The 22,990-nt window shown below is 41.7% G+C and overlaps 1 protein-coding gene across 13 annotated transcripts in view; it reads right to left on the minus strand.

The window, feature by feature from the left end:
- Positions 1-1,862: 1,862 nt before the first annotated feature.
- Positions 1,863-22,990, minus strand: part of fgfr2 (fibroblast growth factor receptor 2) — a 177,828-nt gene continuing 156,700 nt past the window's right edge. For all 13 annotated transcript variants that reach the window (XM_085994562.1, XM_085994561.1, XM_085994559.1 and 10 more), the window contains 8 exons: positions 19,222-19,343; positions 18,698-18,808; positions 18,135-18,325; positions 17,119-17,241; positions 13,534-13,604; positions 10,503-10,640; positions 7,069-7,174; positions 1,863-5,789 (listed from right to left, as the gene is read on the minus strand). In XM_085994562.1, the coding sequence (XP_085850688.1) occupies positions 5,625-5,789; positions 7,069-7,174; positions 10,503-10,640; positions 13,534-13,604; positions 17,119-17,241; positions 18,135-18,325; positions 18,698-18,808; positions 19,222-19,343 (1,027 nt within the window). In that variant the 3' untranslated portion in view covers positions 1,863-5,624. The remainder of the gene's footprint in view (positions 5,790-7,068; positions 7,175-10,502; positions 10,641-13,533; positions 13,605-17,118; positions 17,242-18,134; positions 18,326-18,697; positions 18,809-19,221; positions 19,344-22,990) is intronic.

Genomic DNA, 22,990 nt, shown 5'->3' on the forward strand with positions numbered 1-22,990 from the left:
ACTAACCTACTAAATCCTGAAAGTCAATGATTTGCCAAAGATACAATGACTCTCATCCTTCGACCAAAGACACAACTTTGACAAAGCTTTTAGGTCACTCCTCAAAATCTCTCCTTTGGCACAGCATCCATTTTTCTCCTGCCTCCAGGTGTTTTTCTGCCCCTCCGATCTGGAAAAAATCTACGCACTTACCTGAGAGCTCCTGAGGTGCGTATGGTTCCAATCCTGGGCCTCTCAAACTCCAAGTGCACAGGGCCCACGTATCCCAGAGGCGCATGCGGTTTGCAAGCGTCCCTGGGATCACGTGGGCCATGGGGAGCCAATCAAAAAAGGGAATCTCCCTACATACACTTGACGGATAGACCTGTCAAATATATGAATGGAGATCACCCCAAAAACGAGCATTCTTGACAGATCGGAAATGCCGGTTTTCAGCGCATGCGCTATGCTTGCCTGAAACCAGCATTTCCGATGTCCCTATGGGTGTGTACACAGCACGTACACACCCGTAGGGATCGGAATATCCGGGCCACTATATATAAATGCAAGTTGTTATGACATTCTTTGAGCACAGTATTTTTTCCACCTTCAGAGTTATTATTCATTACTTCTGTAGCGTGCATTGGGTTAGTAGGTTGTACATCCACTTAGCAGAATATATTATGTACTAGGATTGTTTTTTATTTTCCCCTGTAGTGCAGTTGTGTCACTGAGAAATATAAATAAAACCCTACAATAAAAGGGTGAGGAGTTAATCGGTCTTTTGATGGTGGCTTGCCTTTCTTGGAATGGTTGATTCATCCTTTTATGTTAGGCTGTAATCTAATTTCCCAGGTAACAGACCTGTGTCTTGACGTAACCACATCTCAACACCGAAGACAAGTACAAACTTTGAAATCATAAACTCACCCAACATTTGTTGCAAGATTTAAGGCGGTGGACACACATTTCTCCACCTCATACGGAGTTTGCCACTCAGCATATGAAAAATATGTTATCTTCCTCTTACCAAATGTCAACAGTCACCATTGTGGGGAATGCGAGACTTGAGCAATAAGCCAGAGGTGAAGGCCAGGCCCCCAACTCGACTGGTGGTGGCAATAATGTGAGGCAATAGTGACTAACAAGTCTTTGCTGTGTGATACCACAGAACAGTTTCTGCTTTATTGCCCACTGATTTGGGTGACAGAAGACCATAGCAATCAAAGTAACAGACAAAACTAGAAATGGTTTACTGCTGGACAATTTTTCCTATTCATGTTTAGCCCATTCCAAACTACAGCTTGTTGATATCCTGACACTACCAACAGTCGATAAGGTTGAGCTTTAATTCATGCCGGCAAAGTAGTGGCAATCAGTAGGCTGCATTGTTCTTCAGGCTGTGTGGGCAGCCTTACCCATGTGGCATTATGTAATTGGCCTGGCGAACAAACAAAACTTGATGTCATTAATTATAACATGTGCATCTGAAATTCTCCAATGTAACAGGCAAGTAGTGATAGGTGTAACAAAACAAATAGCGATTACAATCTCCTTTTAGCTGTGCTAACATTTGCTTTTAAATTACTGCAGTGACCTCTAGTATATAATCATCCCGAGCCTTTTGTCTTGTGTGCGCTGGCACTACTGGTCAATCCAACCTATTGGTGTAAAACAGTTTGTAAATATACCCTAGAAAATACCTGAACAGTGTATTAGGTGTTCCTGTACTCGAATGGACAAAGTTCCTCGTGCTCAACACCACCAATCGCTTATCTTTCCGAGTACAAAAGATGAGGTTAACACCCATACTCAAACAAAGGTGATATTTATATTCCTAAGCAACTACCCATTTCAAAACACAACACCAACAGCTGTATAACTGATAGCTAAAGTCTCGATTTATTGCTTTTACTGGTGGCAAAACACTGTTAATACAAAAGCTGCCATTTTCATAGTGGGCTTAGAATATTTTATTGTCTCCTTTAAGATCTCTCAAATAATCAGCATCAACAAAATACAAAACATTTAAATACCTTTGTGTCGGTCAACAATTTTACAAGAACACTTCAGGGGAAAAAAATTATAAACATTTAAATTAAATGGGGGTGGCCTTTGGCTTTTAAAGGCAAATTAAACTAGGTAAAGTTTTTGGTTACATTTTCTTTTTGCTTACTAGAAATGTGTCCAGCAGTATTTAGGAAAAAAAAGTATAATATAGAAGCAAATCTTTCATATAAACAAATCATTTACAGCCTTAACTAGGCTTTTACCTATTTGAGAAACTGCAACAACAAAATAGAAATTTTTTGTAAAAAAAAATTAAATAAATTAGATGTACATCGTATTATGAAATTCATGCACAAATCGACAATATGACACAGGATCACAAATGCTTTATAAAAATATACAAAGTACTGGAATGTAGATAAGTGTGAACCAAGCACTTTCTCACTGAAGCAAAGCAGCTATACTAGTTTGGTCTTGCGAGCTTTCCTGCCCATCACAACTTATTACATCATCTAATTACTTCACGTATCTTAATTTGGGCAAACAAATCTTACATTATTGTTTCTTTTACTTATTCCACTCTGACACACTGAATTTGAAAGGAAATGCTGGATAATATTCTTTTTTGAGTTGGTAATGTTTCTGAAGTGGCGAGCTGTTATAGCTGAACTAAACAAGTAATGTGCTCTGTCATGTAGGAATATTTTCTCAACTGGCTCACATTTGATCAAAACGACTACACCTATAATTTGCAGCAACATAGTTACCCCTTCTGGCAAAGGTGATCTAATTTGGGATAGCTGTTTGCTTTTATTTTTGCTAAAGTGCACTTTTAAATCATTGATCTAGAAATAGGTCACACATACAGCAATCACAAGAAGTGAGGGTTACTCAAGCTGAATGCCACGTTATTTAGAGCACAGAAAAACACAAAAGGAAACTGAACAAGCTAGTTGAAATACCGCTGAGTCCTTTTCCATTGTCTTCAAACCTAATTCAATGTCCAATGGAAGAGGTATATTTTCTGGAGCAGGATATAAAACATCCAATGAGTCAGGTCTGTTTTGGACCATAAATCACTTTCCAATCCAGAAATCTGGTCCATTGCTCTACCGTAATTAGCAGAATATCCTTACTATGTCATTTTAATAAATGAATGGAAGATCAAAAATGTAATTTTTTTAGATAAGAGTTTGAATAGGGCACATTGTATGTTTGGTCCTCAGTACACGGAGGAGGGTACATTCTGGCCTCTCAGGTCACACAAGTTGTGTTCTATAAAATCTGGTGATGACCTGCAAGGGTATCCTTACTTCACTGGTCATTTTGGCACTGACAGCAAAGCTCACTGCTAGAGGTAATAAAATGAGCGCATATTTCTGATGTAATAAAACAGGTTTCTTGGAAAATTATAATACTGAAAAACAATGAAGGTAATTGTCTGGGACACTTGAATGACCCCCTAACATTCATATCTGTGATACTGCACCTTATTTTAAAAAAACACAACAGAATGTGCCCTGGTTAGCCAGTTAAGAGTCATGCTCAGAAGACACAGATTAAACTTATTACTGTACAATATAATGCCAAAGCAATACCAGCTGCGGAAACCAACTCGGTCTTGTCAGACAAGAAAAATTCAACATTCTTTAGTGTTTATAATTTTATCAAGTCAGACTAACTTTGTTTCTTATTTCACAATTGACTCTAAATTTTAACAATCTTTGTGTCCATGTCTAACAGCCATTGATGTTAATATGGTTGAAGTTTCAAAAGGGAATAGTTTTAGGCCTTATTATTTCAGTGAATAAAAGTTTTTGTTTGATAATCTAGGTTGGACAAGCTTGCATCTCATCTTTTAAAACCAAAACCACGTTAATGTTCTACAAGTTTGGAAATGTATAATAGCAAATGAAGACTTTAGTGGAGGTTAGGTCATCTATATCCAGATAATTAGATCAAGGTACTTTTGAATGACTGGTGTCATTATCTTGTAATCCTGTGAAAAAATGATAATATGTACTATTTTTTCCATTATTTTTATGGGCCACAGTATAATTGTTAGAATAAAACTTGCAGATATTTTTGGTGTTAGCATTATCTAAATAGGATCATGGCAGGGAGGGCCCTGTGTCCGCAGCTATGCCCCTGCCATAACCCTTAACTCATTTACCGGGGTCAGGGTCAATTCAAATGCAGGGCAGGCCCCGCTAACATAGGGCAGCACACTGCTGCCCAAGAGGAGAATCCTGGCGGTGCTGCAGCAGGACACCTCTGGCAGCACTCTAGAAGGCAATCGGCCCGTTAAGAGGAGTGGAAGAGCCATGAAGAGGAAAGAAAGATTTTCATGAAGTCTTTGGAGCAGTTATGGAGTGAGAGGCAACTTTTACTAGACCCTCCTCCTCCACTGAAGAACTTTGGCGACTTACTGTCACTGCCTCAGGGCCTATCACCACCATTACCCAATGGTCCCTAGGGATGGCAGAGACAGTGGCGATAAGGTAGGAAATGGGTCCGGAACCAGACCCCTGTTAACTCACCCCTGGCCACCAGTATTTACATGAGTGGGTGAGGAAGGGGCAGGTGGTGAGATCAAAATTAAGCTTGGGGCGGGAATGAGGCGGTCAGTCTTACCACCCAATTTTGCACTCCCCCACCCATTTCACCATTATCATAGGGGAGGAAAACCAAGCCATTGCGTCCAAAACCATGCCATACCAAATAATGTCCTCGATGGACCACTACATTTGTACATCAGCTTGTGTTCAAACCCAGTAGATGGCCAGATTTGGGGGCATCAATATGACACGTTATCCCTGTGCAAAACCTTAACTGAATATCTGTTTGCTGCTTTCTAACGTAACATTTTTCTGGACAGTCAACTACTTAAACAGAGCCATGAAAACACCCATTCCATTGTGCTTTAAAGGTCAGTCCATTTCCTGTCTAGCAAAAGCCACACAAGATACAAGAAACATCAAAGATTAATTGTTTTAATTGTTGCTGTTAAATACCAATCAGTTAAATAAATTATTATTCCCTGAAAACAAAGAATATTTTAAGTGTCTTGAAAATGTTTCATAACTGAAGTGCTAGGAATTGCTGTAGAAGCAGTTTTCAAAAGCGGTTAGCTATTTAACAAAAGTTGCTTTCATTTTCAGGTTGCAATAGAATCACCTTTTCATCCATACAAAAAATAATTCACTGTAAATATATATATAATATATATTTATACATATTTGGGTATATTTACAAATACAGCCAGCACATATTTTGACTCTGAAGTTCCATGCTGGATAAATTTTCCAATATTACAAAATTAACAAATCTAGGCAGAACTTCCTACTTCAAGTCATGCCCAAAGTCCAACTAGTCAGCTTTTGATGGAATGAAAATAGGCCTGGTCACCAAAGCAAAATTTTGGTCGTAAGACTTATTCTGTCTTCTTTTGCAACAAAATATATTCGGCTGCACATTTCTTCATGAACAGCCTGTTACAATCCTTGTATTGCATCGTTTCCATAATAACCGTACCGAACCAACATTCCATTCTGGAGCTCAAGTTCCTCGAAGACATTTGTGAAACAGGGAAGGCCACATTCAAAGTCAAGTTTGGCGAGTGATGGCTTTTTCATTCATGTTTTAACGGTGCCATTCATGTGTTGTTGATACTTTGAAAGACATGGCTCATTGGGCACAGGGTCAGAGAACACAGAGTCATCTCCCGATGAGCAGGAACTCCTTGTATCAGGATAACTGGGTGAATACTGTTCTACAGGTGCAGAGAGGTCCAAATATTCCTGCCAACAGAGAGGTGCAGAGATATTAAAAATAGCAAGTGATGCCATTTATATTCTTGCTAATATACTACACTATACTCTATGAAAGAAGCAAATTTTTATGGGTTAATTGTGTTAAGTCAACACAAATGTATTTGAAAACCATAATGCATTAGCATAGCAACAGAAAAATTAACCTGTGTTACATTAAACCTATAACTCTACATAGTGAAGACATAAATATGTTAAAACATTGTAGAAAAAGCATCCTATTACAGTCTTACCTGCTTCATTTTGATTTTGAAATGTTACTGTCCTCATCAAATAGATTTGTTCAAAGTATTGAAAATGCAATATAAGACTATATCAGAGATTTCATGTATATTTTGTTATCTGCCCAAACTGCACAATATTCCAAAATGTAATATAATACAGTATCAGAAAACAGGATTGCAAATTTAAACATCCAGTAAATGTTCATTTCAATCCAAAATCTCCTACCTGATATATTTGCCACAAGTTTCGATAGGTCATGCTGTAAACATAAACCCCATTAACATAATGCGTGGCAGAAATGCAGACTACAGGTCTGAACTACTATTAACATGTAAATAGTGACTCGTTGGTGGGTACAGTAATAACCTGCACACCTGAGGTTAATAGTAAAAGTATTATTGTTCGCTCAAGGTCAACTTTGTAACCCAAGAGGCAATGGTTAACTTTATAGCCTGAAAACTACAGTTAATATTTGTAATTAGCTTTAGACTAATTTTTTAAAATCTGACAACAAAGACTGAAAAGAACACAGATTCTGTACTTTTTGTATTCTTCGACAACAAACAATGGTAACGGATGCTCTCCCAAATCAAATGTACACATTTTCAGTATGCAGCAGTATTCAGTGCCAAATGTCACTATAAACCCTTTCATCGATTCTGGATAGACTATAACTATTGTGGATTGTGACCATCAGCAGGAAACCATCTCTTTTTATTGTCCTTTGATGTCACTTGTGGAAGGTTACTGATTGTTGGTGCCAATTAGCTGGCAACAGTGAAAATGCTTTTCTTCAAACAATGAGTCTTCAGTCGATCAAGATTATAAGTTGTCTAACAGTCTTTGTTGTATCAGATAAATATAGTTTACAATGCATAATCATCCACAGCTTACCCATGAGGCAAAAAGGAGCTGCTTTTGCTTATTTTATAATATTTATGAACAAAACACGTGCAAGGGGCACTAAATTGTGTTAAACATGTATACTGAACAAGATTACGATCAAGTATTATTGTAAGCTTACCGCATTGGATGTTAAAGTGAGAATTCGGTCCAAATCTTCAACCAACTGTTTGAAAGTTGGTCGCTGTGAAGGGATAGCATGCCAGCAATCGCGCATCATCATGTATCTACAGCACAGACAAGAAATGGATTTTCCTCATCATACCGCTTTGTAGTAAAATTGGCACAAACTTGTAATACAAACAGTAAAAGTTTTCTCTGCATAGTTTAGCAACTTTTTGTAATGCAGCCACAGATTATCTGGGCCAAGTCAGAGTGTAAAGATTAATGGCTATATTTCCTTTTCATTTCTAATCTATCAACAACTTTCAGTGATCAAAAATGTCCATAGTTCCAAGACTTTTAACCTAACTTTTAGTGTCCAGGGAAAACTGCAGACTAGTGTATTATTGGCAAGTAGCCTGAAGTCTGTAGAAATATACTTGGATGGACCTGAGATTTAATTCTCAGAAATTCCATCAATTGCTTTTTATTTTGCAGTTTTCAAAAACAGTTTTAAAATGAATATCTGCAAATAAATAAGTAGCGCTAGTAAATAATGATGTAACAAAGTCATTGTTTAGACATACAATAACATTGTTATCTAGTAGGTAAACCAAGATCACCAAGACCTGGGAGAGTCCTGCCAAATGAGTCCTCAGCTTTTTGGCAGGTTAATTGTCATGAATAAAAAAAGAGTTGTTTCTCCCTGCTGAATGCTGTAAGAGTTTGTATGTTTGATTCATGGGTGTAGGTTGGGCACTTGGGCCATAAGAAATCCCATTTAAGTGGGCCACCATTAGGAGTGGCCAGCGCTTCCCTAAACACCACCTAAATACCTAAACTGTTGTTAATTCAAGACAGGGCCTTAAAGTTACAGTCACAAGTCTTTACCTATTGCTAATGGATAGCACATTTCAAATAATATTCTGGAATTGCCACTGATTTATTTGTGAACACAACTGTCATGGAATAGAACTTGAAACCTCTGAACACTTCAGCAATTTTTTAAAGCTTTCCAATGAATGTTTTAGGTGAAATTTTTGAATTCACATAAGGGATGTTAGTGCTGGGAAATGGAATGCTTTTCTAGCTTTGGCACTGAGGCCGCAATTTCCCCAACCTCGGCGGTTCCGTGGTGGGCGACGTCGGTGGTGTGTCCCGGCCTCGCTGCTGGCTCCAGCCCGCTGTCCAAAATGATTTTCCCCTGACTGGGCTTGTTATGCCCGCCCAGCGCGTTTGCCAGCCAATTGAAGGAAGCGGGTCTGACGACATCATTTGATGACGCGTCATCAGCCGGTTTCCTTAAAGGGACCACAGCCACGTTGATTTTGACAGTTCTGCTGTCAGTGTTCTACAGCATTGAGGTGTTGCAAACACTGACGAGCACTACACAAAGGTGCAGGGTTGCACCCAGGCTCTCCCATGACTCCCTCCATATGCTTATGGAGGGAGTCACAGCACGCAGGGAGGTTCTCTTCCCTTCCGATGGGCAGAAGAGACCTCCCCAGGAGATCAACGCAGCCTGCTTGCACATTGCACAGGAGGACACAAGCACTGTCAAACATTGAAATCTTTATTTTCAACACTTTGCGTTCTTGGACAGATCTGTGTGCACCTTTGGAAGTGGCTTAGTGAGTTGCAGTGAATGGTAACGGTACCCCCCGCAATGGTGATGAGTGTGAAAGGAATGGCTTGGGCATTGTAAGGATGCTTTATGGTGTTGGTGTGGTGCCAACTTGGCGCATCACGTGGCAGCCAGGGTGTACAGCATCAAGTGAAGTAAATCTGGCCATGGGGTGGCCATCCCTGGCCTCCCGGGCAGCAATGTGCTCGGGTGCTGATGCCTTCTGTCCTGTGCAGCATCAGGTGATTGTGGAGAAGGTTGGTGTTGTTGTTGGTGCTGCTGGTGCTGATAGTGCTGGGATAGTTTCAAGGGCACCGATGCTGATGTAATAGATGGCAGGTGAACTTGAGATGACAGAAGCGAGCTGTCAATGGTGAGAGGTTGTTCCAATGAGGTGACACTGAATAGAGAGTTTACTCCAAACACTTGCAACCTGCATAAAGCCCAATCTGTCTTCCAAATGCAGTAAGCAACAGCTTCGGAGCTTGGAAAGTGAACAGTTGTGAGATGAGAGCTTTTATAGCACATTTTCAGCTGTCAAGTAATGAGATGATTCCATGGTCATGCAACTCCCGACCTGCTTACCTGATGTGATCCCTGAGTAGCGTGGACCCCGTGGGCGACCTCGTAAAATGTAGAGGTGAGCTCAAAATACTTCTTAATGGGCTATTAACAAGGTCATAATGACCTGAATAGCCTCCCCCGCCGCTGCATGTTGGGTCTGTTCAGTGCTGACAGACCCGACATCTGGCAGTGGGTTGACAGTGGGGTCCCGACCCACTGTCAAAATTTTTTTATCACCCGACCCGCTGACCCCTCGAAAAATTCCCCCCTAAGCGTCACTTTTAACAATTCCAAGGTGTAACATAGCCAGATGCAGAATAAAGCTCCTTCTACTCGTCTCTAATCCCAATTTCAGAAAGGCTTTCCTTACTTTCACAAATGTGACATTTTCTATTCCCACAACAGCCATTCGTATGAGGGCAGATTTTCTTGGCCCCTTTCTGCCTGGGTGGTGGGCAAGAGCAGCACACCCATAGTCCGTTGCTCTTGTTCAGGACAAGAGTGGAAGCATTTCCTGTCTCAGATCATTAACATGATTTGGAGGCACCTCAGCACTGGCCCAACCCCCTAGCAGGGCCTAGTGCTGCCAGAAGGGAGAGGAATTTTGAGGAAATCTGTGTCAGGCCTCAGACTGGGGCCTTCTTGCTGCTAATAGAGTTGCATGCAAACATGGGGTGGAGAAAAATGTAAAACGTTCCACCATAGATTGTTCAGTCAGCAGCAGGGGTCTAGGAGCTGGTCACAGTGCCATGTTTCACTCGGCACCTCTTTGGCAAGCTGCCTGGTGAGGGCTGTCCCAGGAAATTGGGGTGGGAGGCTGGGAACGCCCTCTCCTGCCACATCAACATGAATGCAGGCACAGGATCAGCTCACCCTCTCCAGGGATATTTCAGAAATCGCAGGACAACATAAAGGGAGTGGAGACCCTGCAAAATCAGCCTCCGCCCCTTTTTCATGACCTTCGCACCTGGGGAAATCAGCATTCCCTAGGGAAAAGATCAGGAAAATTGGCTCCACGGCATCTCTAAGTGAGATTGCTAATTTAGGGGGAGATTTTCCATTCCCGTGCCATGCCATGCACAGAAAAGCAGGGCCAGAGGCTGGGTGCCCAAAATGTGCTGGTAGTGCATTCAGGGATGAGAAGTACATGTGAAATAGACAACGATGTGTGGTGTGCAATCTTTGGGCCATTCACATCTATTATATTCTATGGTTCTGCCATACAAAACCATTAAAACATAGTATCACAGAGTTATGAAGCTTACAGGTCATTGGTACAGTTGGCTGGTTTGTCCATCCTGTGGCCTTCCTTAAGAAGTTTGAAAAGTTCTTCGACAGGAATGCCTGGATATGGAGATCCTCCCAAGGTAAAAATTTCCCACATCAACACACCGAATGACCATCTGTAACATTAATCAGAATTAGTAAGAGTTTCCAGAATGTTTACTCTCTTCCAACTTCTCTCTCTCTCCCCCCCCACCGCTCAAATGTTCTTCCCTTAACTCAACTCTACTGAAGACAATGGCCTAGAAATTGGGTTGGGGCGCCAAAGTGGCGCAAAAGTCGGCTGAGCGCAGGATTTAGTGCAGCGATCGGAGTGATACCGATCGCCAGAAATTCAGTTTCAGTGCCCCTCGAGGGAGACAGGGCGAGGCTCGAGGCGCTCCGCGTCCCTCTTAGGGCGCTGAAACTGATTATCACAGCGCAACGTGCCGCAGCGCCACATGCTGCGGCACGGCACGCTGCGGTACTGCAGGCCTTCCTCCCACTGTTAAGGGGGAGGTGCCTGCAACAGCGCGATCCCCGATCGCGAGTGCTGGCAAATGAGCCCAGCACCAAGGAGAAGTGCTGGGCTCTCGGGAAACAGCCGGCAATGCCGCGGGTGGGGGGGGGGGGGGGGGGGGGGGTTAGGAGGCCGGGGACGGAGGTGCTGGCAGGCGGCCACCAAAAAAGCGGCCGCCCCACACCTCCACCTTAACTTGCGCCGCTGCCGGCACAGTAAGGCCCCGTGAACCGGGCGCGGGTAGCGAGCGGCGCAACTGCGGCGTTCGCTACCAAATATCGCGAATGGGGCACTGCGCACACCGATGACGTCATCGGTGGCGGCGCAGCGCAAATGCCTAACGCCACCATTAGCGCCCCTACTGAATATCGCAGGAGACGCAGCCAGTGGCACTACAGCCACTGACTGCCTCTTTAGGCGCTAACAGGTGGCGCTACTCACCCAATTTCTCCCCCAATGACTCATGCAACGGTACAACTCTATGGCCGCTGGTAGTCTATTAGCACCTCATCTAGTTGACTGTATTGCATGTATCTGTGGATTACTTTGTTATGGGGCATCATAGCCAAGTCCAATTTTGCCTTCACCTGATGTCCACATTACATTTACATTTTACAACAAGAATAACTAAACAGTGAGCAAGAGATCAATAGATGTATCCATTCCCTAGCTCAGGGATGCTGAGGCCCTTTGTAACATCCATACTGGTACCCCAGCTGACAATGGTTAATGCACCACAGACCAGGGATTGAAGCTTGGACCTTCTTGCTCGGTATAGTTCAGTACGGCACTGCAGGGTTTTATGTACTGAGGCCACCAAAGGAGACCAGTTTCTGTTTTTTGTTGAACATTTCATGATTTGAAGACCTGGCCGGATTATTAATGATTCCATTTGCTCATATTTTCACAAAGAATGCCAAATCACAATTTTATTTGTAGGAAATTTGGTCTCCAGTTACATTTCCTTCCTTCATTAAATGAACGCAAACAGAATTCAGCACTTGTATTTTTGTTCAACGGTAAATGAGTCTCCCCAGAGTTTTAAACCAAAGCTAGGCATGTTGTGTTTTTTTTTCAAAAAAAGGTGCTTGTCTTAATATTCTGCAGAACATTTAGGAAGACTTAACCTGATAGCCCACTTCCACAGTGAGTTATGCTGATCCCATGTTTTTAAAACTACAAGACTTGCTGACAGTCCAGATCAGACGACAGGTTAATGAGCTCTTCAATGTGAAATTCAAAGATTAGCAAGTTTAGGTTGTTGATGGGATGAAGCATGTGCTGGACAGACAAAGTGAAATTATTCTTTAGCTCTACATCTGTGAACTTCAATGAAACTTTCTATGGTAACAGAGGTAACAGTTTAATTTCCCTATGTGCTTTGAAGATAGATTAGTATCAGCGTTGGTCATCAGTCTAGCATGAAATCGTTACTTTTGGTGCACGCATTTCCTTTAACTTAATCCGTACAAAGGATCGATCATGTTGCAAGCAATTGAGAATTAGTTGCTGGTTGACAAAAGCAGAAAAATGAGATTTATTTCACTGGTGAGTATTGTAGACAGCACGGGTACGATGAAAGAATTTTTCAGTATAAAAAGCAACTTTTTTTTTAGCATTACATACAAGAGGAACAGTCTTTTACAGTTCTGAATTGACCATTTTTCAGAGTATAATACTTACATTTGGACACATTTCAGAAAGGCCTCCTTTGATGCTTCTAACCCTACATTAAAACTAGATTCTCCCAGCTGGGTTAAAACAATTAATGATTTTAAAATAGCTGCTTTCATTCTCCACCCCACCTACCAACATACATATATGCACACATAAATCTAGTTCCTGGATATGTTCCTCTGTGGCCTCAACGCTGCACCATAACTGATAAACTAAAGTTATTTTTGCATTGACACTTGTTTAGATAGGATTCCAAGCCCATGTTAGTTACTCCTATTACTTAAACTACCAAATCTATCTGCCTTATCCCAATGGGAGAATCATAGTTCCAGGGAAAACTGGGTCTATGATTCTGCTGCCAGGATAAGGGATTCAGGGTATAAATATGAGGAGACAGCTCATGGATGCTGGTATTTCAAGAAATCAAACTAATCGAGCACCAGTATAAGAATTTTGCTTTAGGGCCAACTTTTATTTCCTCTCTCAGATCTGCACAAAAATGCCAAATCTGTCCCCAAGTTTAGAGTCTCAATAAAATGTCCTGCTTCTGTGTTAGATTTTGAAGTACAGTAAAACAGAATTGTCATGCTAAAATAATTTTCAATTATTTAATTGCGCACATACATATATATATATATCTCTGGGGAGGTAAAGAGAAAATTTACCAATATGCAAATATTCTCGTTTTCCATTATTTACAAAACTGGGTGGCAATAAATCTGCAGCATTTGTGTCAAATACAATACAGCCTGGCAGCCCTGACAAACCGGCTACAATAAATTGATTATTAAAAGCAAGAATGCATATTTCCATTTGGTGGAGTCATCAGTACTTACACATCACTCTGGTGTGTGTAAACTCTGTCAAAAAGAGCTTCAGGAGCCATCCATTTAACTGGCAGTCGACCCTAAAACACAAACAATTTTATAAACAAAAAATATTATGGTAGAAAATGTTTAAGCAATGTCATATCTGAATAATCTTAAAACTAGAGCTAGGCCATTTAGGAGTGAAATCAGGAAGCACCTTTTTTCCATAGAAAGGGTAGTGGAAATCTGGAACATTCGCCCCTAAAAGGCTGGGAATGCTAAGCCAATTGAAATATTCAAGACTGAGATCGATAGATTTTTGTTAGGTAAGGGTAATAAATGATATTGAGCAATGGCGGGTAAATGAAGTTGAGCTACGGATCAGTCATGAGCTAACTGAATGGCACAACAGACTCGGGCTGAATGGTCTACTCTTGTTTCTATGTTCCTATCTTAGCGATAGTTCATTCAACAGGTTATAACCTACAAATTACAGCTCTTGTGGGGCAGAATTCAGGCAGAGCTTTGGAGAATGTTCAACTGACAGCAGACATGGGGCCTTGTGAATCTACAAAAGGCCGAAGATGAAAATGTGCACAATTAATCAATCCCAAAATGCCGAAGTTCCCTGCGGAGGAAATTTTATTTTTCTACTTTGATCTTCAGCCCAATAAAAGCCTCAGCCTCCGAGATTCCGACAGCACAGCAGGCTGGATGCCTCTGTTGTGCCTGAATAGGCATGGGTCACCTGCCTCAATTATTCCAATGATGATGACACTGTCCCTGCAGTTTGCAACAGGGTCATGGCAAGGCCAAAGCAACTTGCAGAAGTCTACTCAATCGCTCATATAAACTAATTTCAGCTTCTAAATGTCCAGAACTTAAACCTTTATTAATAGTTTTATATATATGTATATTTTGTTCCATTTCTCTTACATCACATGCAATTTCCTGGATAAGAGAAGGCCTATCACTTACTCCAAGGTATCTGTTGCAGTTACACATCCAATGGTGTAGGGGAATGCAGGAGCCAATTTGTACACAGCAAGGTAACTGTTTTAGTGATGTTAGTTAATGGATAAATATTGGCCAGGATGCTGTTAGAACTCACCTGCTGTTCTTCAAATAGTGCCATGGGATCTTTTATATCTACCCAAGAGAGCAGATTTCTCATCCGAAAGATGGCGGCCTAGAAATTGAGTGGGCTTTGCGCCCATTTTGCGGCGCTAGAGGTCATTGCGCTGGACTTACAGCCGGTTCAGAAATTCCCTGGGGCCCTACCATCGGCGGTAGACCGGTTGCGCTGCGCCGGCACCGATGACGTCATCGGTGTGTGCAGCGTCCCGGTTGCCGTGGTGACGGGCCCCAGCGCCGAAATTGAGTTGCGGCCGCCTCGCCCGTGGCAGCCGCAACTAAGACTCTGGCAACCGAGTCTTACAGGAGTTTGCGCCGGCGCATTAAGGTCGCGCGGCGGCCGGCCGCTTTCCCGCCGGCCGCCTGCCCGCACCTCCCTCCCCGGACTCCTCCACCCACCCCCCGCGGAACAGATGCTTCTGGGATGCGAGCCCGGCACTTCCCCGAGGTGCCGGGCTCATTTTTGTGAAGATTTTACCGGCCAGCGGGCGGGTGCAGGCAGCTCCTCCTTAACTGAAGGAGGAGGCCTGCACTTCCCGAGCCTGCCGCACCGCATCGGATGCCGCAGCGCCGGAATAGCGCCGCAATGCGGCAGGTAGCGCCCATTTTCAGGCGCAAACACCCTTCAGTAGCGCCGGCAGCCGTTTGGGCGCGGCGCTACTGAATTTTTGGCGCGCGCAGGGGGACTTAGCGCCGGCGCTAACTTTCCGGCGCTAAAGCCCTGGCGCGGCGCCAACTGAATTTCTAGGCCGGCACCTCTGACAATGCATCATTCCCCAAGTACTGCCAGCCTGGATTTTATGGTCAAGTCTCTGAAGTGGTACTTGAACCTGCAACCTTTTGACTCAGGAGCGAGTGCTACCACTGAGCCAAGGCTAACAACTGACACTAGGTGATTTAACTTACATTTCTCTCTCCCTCCAACTACAAACTGTTGGGAAATGCTTTGCCACCAATTGCTATCTCTTCAAAATGACCAAGAACGGGAACACACTGTGGTATAATAAAATGGTGTGCTACCTCACTGTAGGTCCTGCCACTAGTTTCTGCCTCACTTATACTGGCCCTGAGATTCCTCGGGCACCTCATTTGCAATGGCCACTTTGGGCACATTTTTAGCATCTGTTTGCCAATGAATGCCGGAAACTCTGGACCCACTCCCTGACCCTGATAATGTGTCTATTGGCCCCCCCTAGCAAGGGGACAGATTTGGCTAAACCTTTTGAAAAAATTCTAATTCTTCAAGTAGGCGCAAATGTCATTCACTTGTCAACCACCACTGAAAAACGGCAGGTGCAGATTGAGCCTCAGGAACGAGAACTCTCGGCTTATTTAAAAAATTACATTCTAAAACGCTGCCCGATTAAGCTGGTTCATAGCAGATTTTGCGTTTGCCGATATGCAAACATGTTTGAGCGTAAACTTGAGAAAAAACTTGCACAATTTGCGCCCGGATCGCCTATTGCGCCCAAAGCAGAAACTCTGTGCAGCAAAGTATAACTGATTTGGAGTTGCTGACTATATATATATGCATCTCCAAACTCATACAACCATGACCCCAACCCTGATGGGTGTGATTTTCAACTGAACAGGATTACACATTGTTTAATGTGTGCTTAATTGCAACAGGAGATTGTTCCAGTTTAGCATTAAATTGGCAGTCTAACAAAAAAATAAATATCAATGAAATATTAAAAATCAACTGTAAAAACAGTGCAGTATGGCCATTTACTATGTAGTGGCCAAAACAGCTCAAGTAAGGCAACGTAACAATAAAGAAGGTTTTAATTCAATAGTCTGTAGATTTTGTCAGAGAACTGGTCAAGTGGAACTACACAGCAATAAAATCCCTATAAATATGGCAGTCACTATTTCAATGACCTTGACTGTAATTTGGCAGACATTTTGGCTACATTTGAATAGAATGCTACAAGTGCTCGTTTCTGACTGCTGTTAGCAATATTGCAAGAGTGCATCCATGCTTGAAAATGTGCTGGAGAAAAAGTCAGAAACAGGAAGGAATTAAGAATAAACATTATCCGTAATGATCCATTGAAAAGAAACTGAGACTTTAGTAATTTAGTTGTTTTCCCATAGTCTCCTCTCACAACGTTTCTTCGAACCCTGTTCTCAGGACGATGCTTATGCTGCTCCACAGGCAGCTGCCAGGAGATATGTCAGACTAACCGGGCCAACTCCCTCCCTCCATGTACAGAAACACCTAGGGGGTGAAATTCTTCTTGTTAATACTTTTAGTGGACAACTAGTCAGGAGACTTTCACCCCCAACCTCTATTCAGTGCCTCCCACGGTGGCTGGTGGCATGACTCAGATGAGGAAGTTAACGTGCAGGAAACTGCAGGGAATAAACCTATGTCCTGCTATACTTGCTACTAAAATTAACAAGGCTTTAATAAGCAGCAAAAAGTAAAGAGGCCAACATTTAGCATTCGTTGTATAAACCGACATGAAAACTTACATTTGTCGTCTTTTTGTAGTAGTCAATATTGTGGACATCTCTAGCCAGCCCAAAATCGGCTATTTTCATTACATTATTTTCTGTAACGAGAACATTCCTTGCTGCCAAGTCTCGATGAATACACTAAAACAAAAAAGAGCGAAATGTTTAATTTACATAAGTACGGCCTAGAAATGTGCTGCCACTGTGCCTGTTTTTCAGGTGCAAAGACGTGAGGTGTGGGGAAGTGAGGGTTACAATAGTGGTGAGTTTGAGGAGAAAGAGGTGGAGTGAAGTGTGATGTAGTGATTGTAGGATGAGGGTCCTCGGAAACAACTTTTTACAATAATAGAGTGGCTTATTTTAGTGGTGGGAACTGGGCAAGAGAAAGCTGTGTGGTTCCTCAACAAAACATCTCAAAAGTAACAACCTCAGGATGAACAGCTCCTTTTCCTGGATTGATGATTCTGTTCTCTAGTCTCCCAATTTTATGCCTTTTCAAGAAGGCCCTAACAAGATGTGAATTAAACTAGGATCAGTTTTCAGAATATGGACTGTCAATGGGAAGTAGGCCAAAATTAGTGCATAGCCAATGCCAGAAAGACAACCATTCCCTTTTTGCCAGACTGGATTCAAATTCTAATCTCATGGATGAAGAGTAATGACTGGGGCTGTGTCCATAAGCAGATGTCTATTCCTGCACTGAGAAATTCCTTAAAAATATTAGTGCAAGAGTCAAAAGTAGTATTTTTTCCTGTTTGTCCCCACTGGATACAAACTTTAGCAAGAAATTGTATGGTGCAATAATGCTGCATCAATCTTCGAGGGTTAACACTTTAGTATAAATATTTAACTTTTTATCAACAGTATTTAGAGTAGTTTGATAAGCAGATGTCTGCTGTCCTAATAGCACCGATAATCAGGTGAGGATCTCGATTACACCTGAAAAACTACCTTTGTAAATTTGTATTCGTTTATCTAATATTTGCAATACATTTTGCATTTCAGTGGACTTCGTCCTCTTCAAGGCTGCATACCTTTTGTGAAGCCAAGTATTCCATGCCCCTTGCCACTTGATAAGTGCAGGATACCAGGTCTTTGAACGTTAACTGTTCATCAGATACACGGTTTATATCAAATGTATATTCCATACCAGGGGGACGCCTTGCCCGCAGGTACTCGCGCAGGTTGCCTTTGGCTGTGAATTCTACAATTACATACAATGGGCCTGCACAAAAACAAAGAGAGAGATAAATAAGCACATGGACAATATATACACATACTCATGCTCATATGAGATCTCATTTTCCACTTAAAACAAAGCAGGTAGGTGAGCCACTCTCAGGTCTGTGCCCATGCCAGTCTTTATCCAACTGCTAGAAAGTGCAATTGCTGGGTGGGTGTTTTGCACAATGTTGTTTTCTCCCTCGCTTTAAGGAATGAGTCTAACTTCCATTTGGTAACTCTACTGAGATTGGCAGAAACCAGGAGTCATAGGTATGAACTCCTGTTCTATCCTTCTAGGCTACAGTTCGCAAAAATCATGACTTTTCTACTTCTGAGGTAGGCTGTGCACGGCTTGACTGGTTCTCTTCCTTACCATCTTGCGTACAGGCTCCTAGCAGATTGATGATGTTCTTGTGCTTTCCAATCATTTTCATCATTTCCATCTCTGAAACAAGGTCGGAGAGGTCTTTTTCCGTGGCATCATCTGAGAAGAATGAATTAAATTTTTCACCTTAGTTAAAACTGTTAACCGAACAGGTACATCATAGTTAATTTGGAAACACATACAAGCATATCTCTATTTCTCAAATTAGCTTTGGACTGAAGAGACATTTTATGGGCTGTGTAATTCTTTCATTGGTTCAATAACCTTCAAAATGTAAAACAGACCACAATCCTTTCAAAAATAAAAATGTCATATCATCATTTAGTTAGTGGAAAAATACAGAAGTTTATTAGATTTGATTCAATTGAACTTCTTATAACAATTCATCTAAATAGCCAAAACATTTTCACATGACCAAATAAATGCAGAGGCCAAGTACTGAATCTGACCTTTCCAAGGTCAGCCTTCAATCCTCAAAAATAAATAAATGTGGTCTTAAATTTCTTCTTTACCTTTCAGCATCTTCACAGCCACAGTGAGTGGTTCTTTTGGCTTATCTTTATCAACTCCTACAGCCTCTGCCATCACAACTTGTCCAAAGCAGCCTTCCCCAAGGGGTTTACCAAGCGTCAGCCTGTAAGTGAAAGCAGAAGATTAGCACAGTTGGACTTCAAACCTTGTTTTGCTTTTAATTTTTTGCGGAAATGGAAACTTTAATGTCCTGTGTAGCCAAAAAAGAATAATGTCCCCTCCATCAGTTAGGAGATTTACACAGCACCATAGTATGTTGCTAGAACGCACCAGGAAACCAATGCAGGTCAAGTAACAACTGGCAAGGCCAACTTTGTAAGTCACTGAAAATAGAGCAATATCTACCAGCTTAATGATTTATGGCTGTACCATTTGGATTAAACATTGTTAAGTACAATTGGAGGCTCAGTTTAACCTGTTTTTAAAAGATATTTTCAATAACATCAGTTCTCTATAAAACAACCATGTTCCCATAAAGCATGCATCTTTTTACATTATTGAACATCTACATTTTACTGAGATAATATCACTTAAGATCTCTATCAAACGTGTATTGCATTTTCAAACAGTGAAGTTATACAAACATTGACATTTGCAGGTGGTCAATTTAAGTTCCATTAGTTAGTGTATTTACCAGAATTCTACAATCCTTTCATTGTGCTAGAAATGTGCCCAAGATCTAATAGGTGACTCTCAAAGCTCTCTTTCATTGCAAACCTGCTCCACCTACATTAGTGTTAACCACTGTTTTCTTAAATGTCGATGCACTAGAATTTCCCAGGTTTAGTATGTCCCCCGAGGCTTCTAGGCAACAAGTAGGTTCACAGACGGCAGCACTAACCAGAATAATGCAGGCATTAATTAGAGTACATTGCTTTTTAGAGGCATCTAATTTAATTGAAATACTTGCTGGGAACAAATAGACCAAGAAGATTACATACTTTGTTCACACCGACAGCTACAACCTTAAAACAAGCCAAGACCATTTTTTAAATAAACATCATTTTCATCTTAGTCCTTGAAGAATACTGTTTTACAAATACTTTTTATGGGTCAGTCCCCTAACCTATCTGATTCTACCTCCTTCCATTTCATCTTTAGATCCATACAGTGACAAATATCTACTGTGTCTGTCAGCGTCCTGGGTGCTGCCTAGAAATACAAGCTCAGGAATACACAGTTTGCTCAATCTATCAATGTTCAAAATGTTAGCCCTAGTGAGATCAATAATGCTACTCTCCTTTAGCAGAGCAGTGTATACGGGTTGTGCATAGTGCAGTGTAGTTAGTGTTCTAATCTTTGATACTACAGAGCAGAAGACCCAGGTTTAATTACCCACTCTGCTCAGTGCTGAATCAAGGATTCACTGGGCATTGAAAAATCAGATACAAATCTCCTTTCTGAACAGTGCTTAGTAGCTCAAATATTCTGATTTTGCTGAATTCTGGAACACCTTCATTGGGGCATGACTTCCGCCTGATACAGGAGATGCGTCCCTGACGCCCCTTCCAAATTTCCAGGCTCAGCTGTGAGGGACAGAGATGAATGCTGCAGGCCTTTGAAGCCTGCTGTAATGTACTGTTGCCAGTGAATTTTGTGCTGTTGGGAGAAAACTGAGGGGAAAAAAATGTTGACGCAAGAAAAAAGCACACCAAAGCAATGGCAATTGATTGCCCTGTGATTGACTGCACACACTCTTAGTTTTAAAACTTAAATCTCACCCTTGCCACCATAATAATGCTGGATGTCAAGAACAAACAGGTGTCTCTGATATCCAGTGTTGCTACAGCGCGAATGCCAAAAAAAAAACAGGTGATGTTTTTGCCATCAGCGCATTGTTATAATTAGCCTGTCACGGGAAACTGGACCGTTATAAAGATGGGTGGAGCAGACCGTATCTCCCCAGTTCCACTGAAAAATTGGCAGAATGAGGGTGGAAATTCCTGGCCAGTGTCTCCTGGTGTACAGGCAAAAGGTCATCACTGGCAGAGAGCTGGAAGCAGACTGTTCAGCTACCTTACTACAACAGAGATACAAATACTTGGGGATAAATATAAATAAAAATAAATAGGTTGCACTGAATATAACTCACATCCAATATTTTAAAGAGCAAGTTTACATTACAAAAATTACACAAGACCTGGTGTGTCACAGGTTTATCTGACATGATGGTTGGGGAGGAAGAAAAGGTGAGCTATACACTGGTGTGAGTGACGAGTTGGCACCTGCCATAACAGCCTACATGCCAATATAGATTGCAAATCATTTATTTTTCTTTTTTTCCTGGTAAATCACTCAATATTTGGTTTATAACTGTCACTCTGGATTAACTCGATGTTGTGAAAATTGCCTTTCAGAAATTACCACCTTCGATATTTACATATATTTTCACTCAATTTCCTTCTACGCATGTACTATTCATTAAACCTAACACTGGATCAAGCAGTTCGATTCTAATCTAATCCAGACAGATGAGTTTTAAAGCGTTCTGTCTTTACTTACTATTTGGCTGTTTTAAGTAAAGTTAATTTGAATAATCAGTGCAGATCCCAGTGGGCAAGAGTTCACAGCAAAAATAAAAGAGATTCTCATTCTGTGCCAATTAAGCAATCTCCCTCAGAAAGGCCGTAAGACACATTGGCCCGTAATTTCCGATAGGAGACTTCCTGCATGCAGATGCCTCCTATCAGAAAAAATCTATGAACTTTCCTGAGGGGTCCCGAGGTGCGTACACTTCCGCTCCTGGGCCTCTCCAAACTCTAAATGCGCAGGGCCTACATATCCCAGGGGTGCATGCAGTTCGCAAGCGTCCCTGGGATCACGTGGGCTAGGCCAGCCAATAGGAGAAGGGAAACCCCTTCATACTTTTGACAGATAGACCTATCAAATATATGAATGGAGATCATCCCAAAAAGACACCAAAACATTAAATACATTTTTAAAAAACCATCACGTTTTTAAAATGAGTTAAAATTACATTAAATTAAATATTTTAAACAAAAATTTAATTTTTTGAAAAAAAATTAGCGAGCTAAAAATAAATTTACCTTTTTTTTTTAAAAAGTATTTTTAAATTATAAATGAGTGAAATTTTTTTTTTTTTACTTTTTCAACTCTTAAGCTGGTAAAAGCGTAAGATTGTAAGGGTTTTCAGCGGGCGGAGGTTCTGCAGAAAGCGGAACTCTCCCCGCGCAGAGGCCCTTCTCCAGGGCAGGCGTCCGATCTGTCAAGAGCATTCTTAACAGCTTGGCATGCCTGAAACCGGCATTTCCGATGTCCCTACGGGTGTGTACACAGCTCATACACACCCGTAGGGATCGGAAAATACGGGCCAATGGTATGGGAAACTAAATGTCAAATCGGCACATTGGTGGCTGGGGGCTCTTCTGAGGCTGGCCCTCAGGCACACACACACTTTATTGATACAACATGAGAGGAGCTATACCTAATTGCTGTTATAGCTGGTATATGAGCAATCGGACTGGTTTCTGAGTGCAAAAAGAAACAGATTTCATTTTTCTGCAATCTACCCTCACCGTGATGAGCATAACAATGGAAATATTTAGAAGAATTAAAATAGATATTTGTAATTTGAGTCAGAGGGTTCAAGCCCCACTCCAGGACTTGAATATATAACCTAGGCTGACACTTTAATGATGTACCGTGGGAGTGCTGCACTGTCGGATATGCCATCTTTTGCATGAGATGTTAAACCGAGACCGGATTACCCTCTCAGGTGGATATAGAAGA

The sequence above is a fragment of the Somniosus microcephalus genome, chromosome 8 (assembly GCF_052327205.1).
Source record: "Somniosus microcephalus isolate GS21.2 chromosome 8, FLI_Smic_1.0, whole genome shotgun sequence".
NCBI lineage: Eukaryota > Metazoa > Chordata > Chondrichthyes > Squaliformes > Somniosidae > Somniosus > Somniosus microcephalus.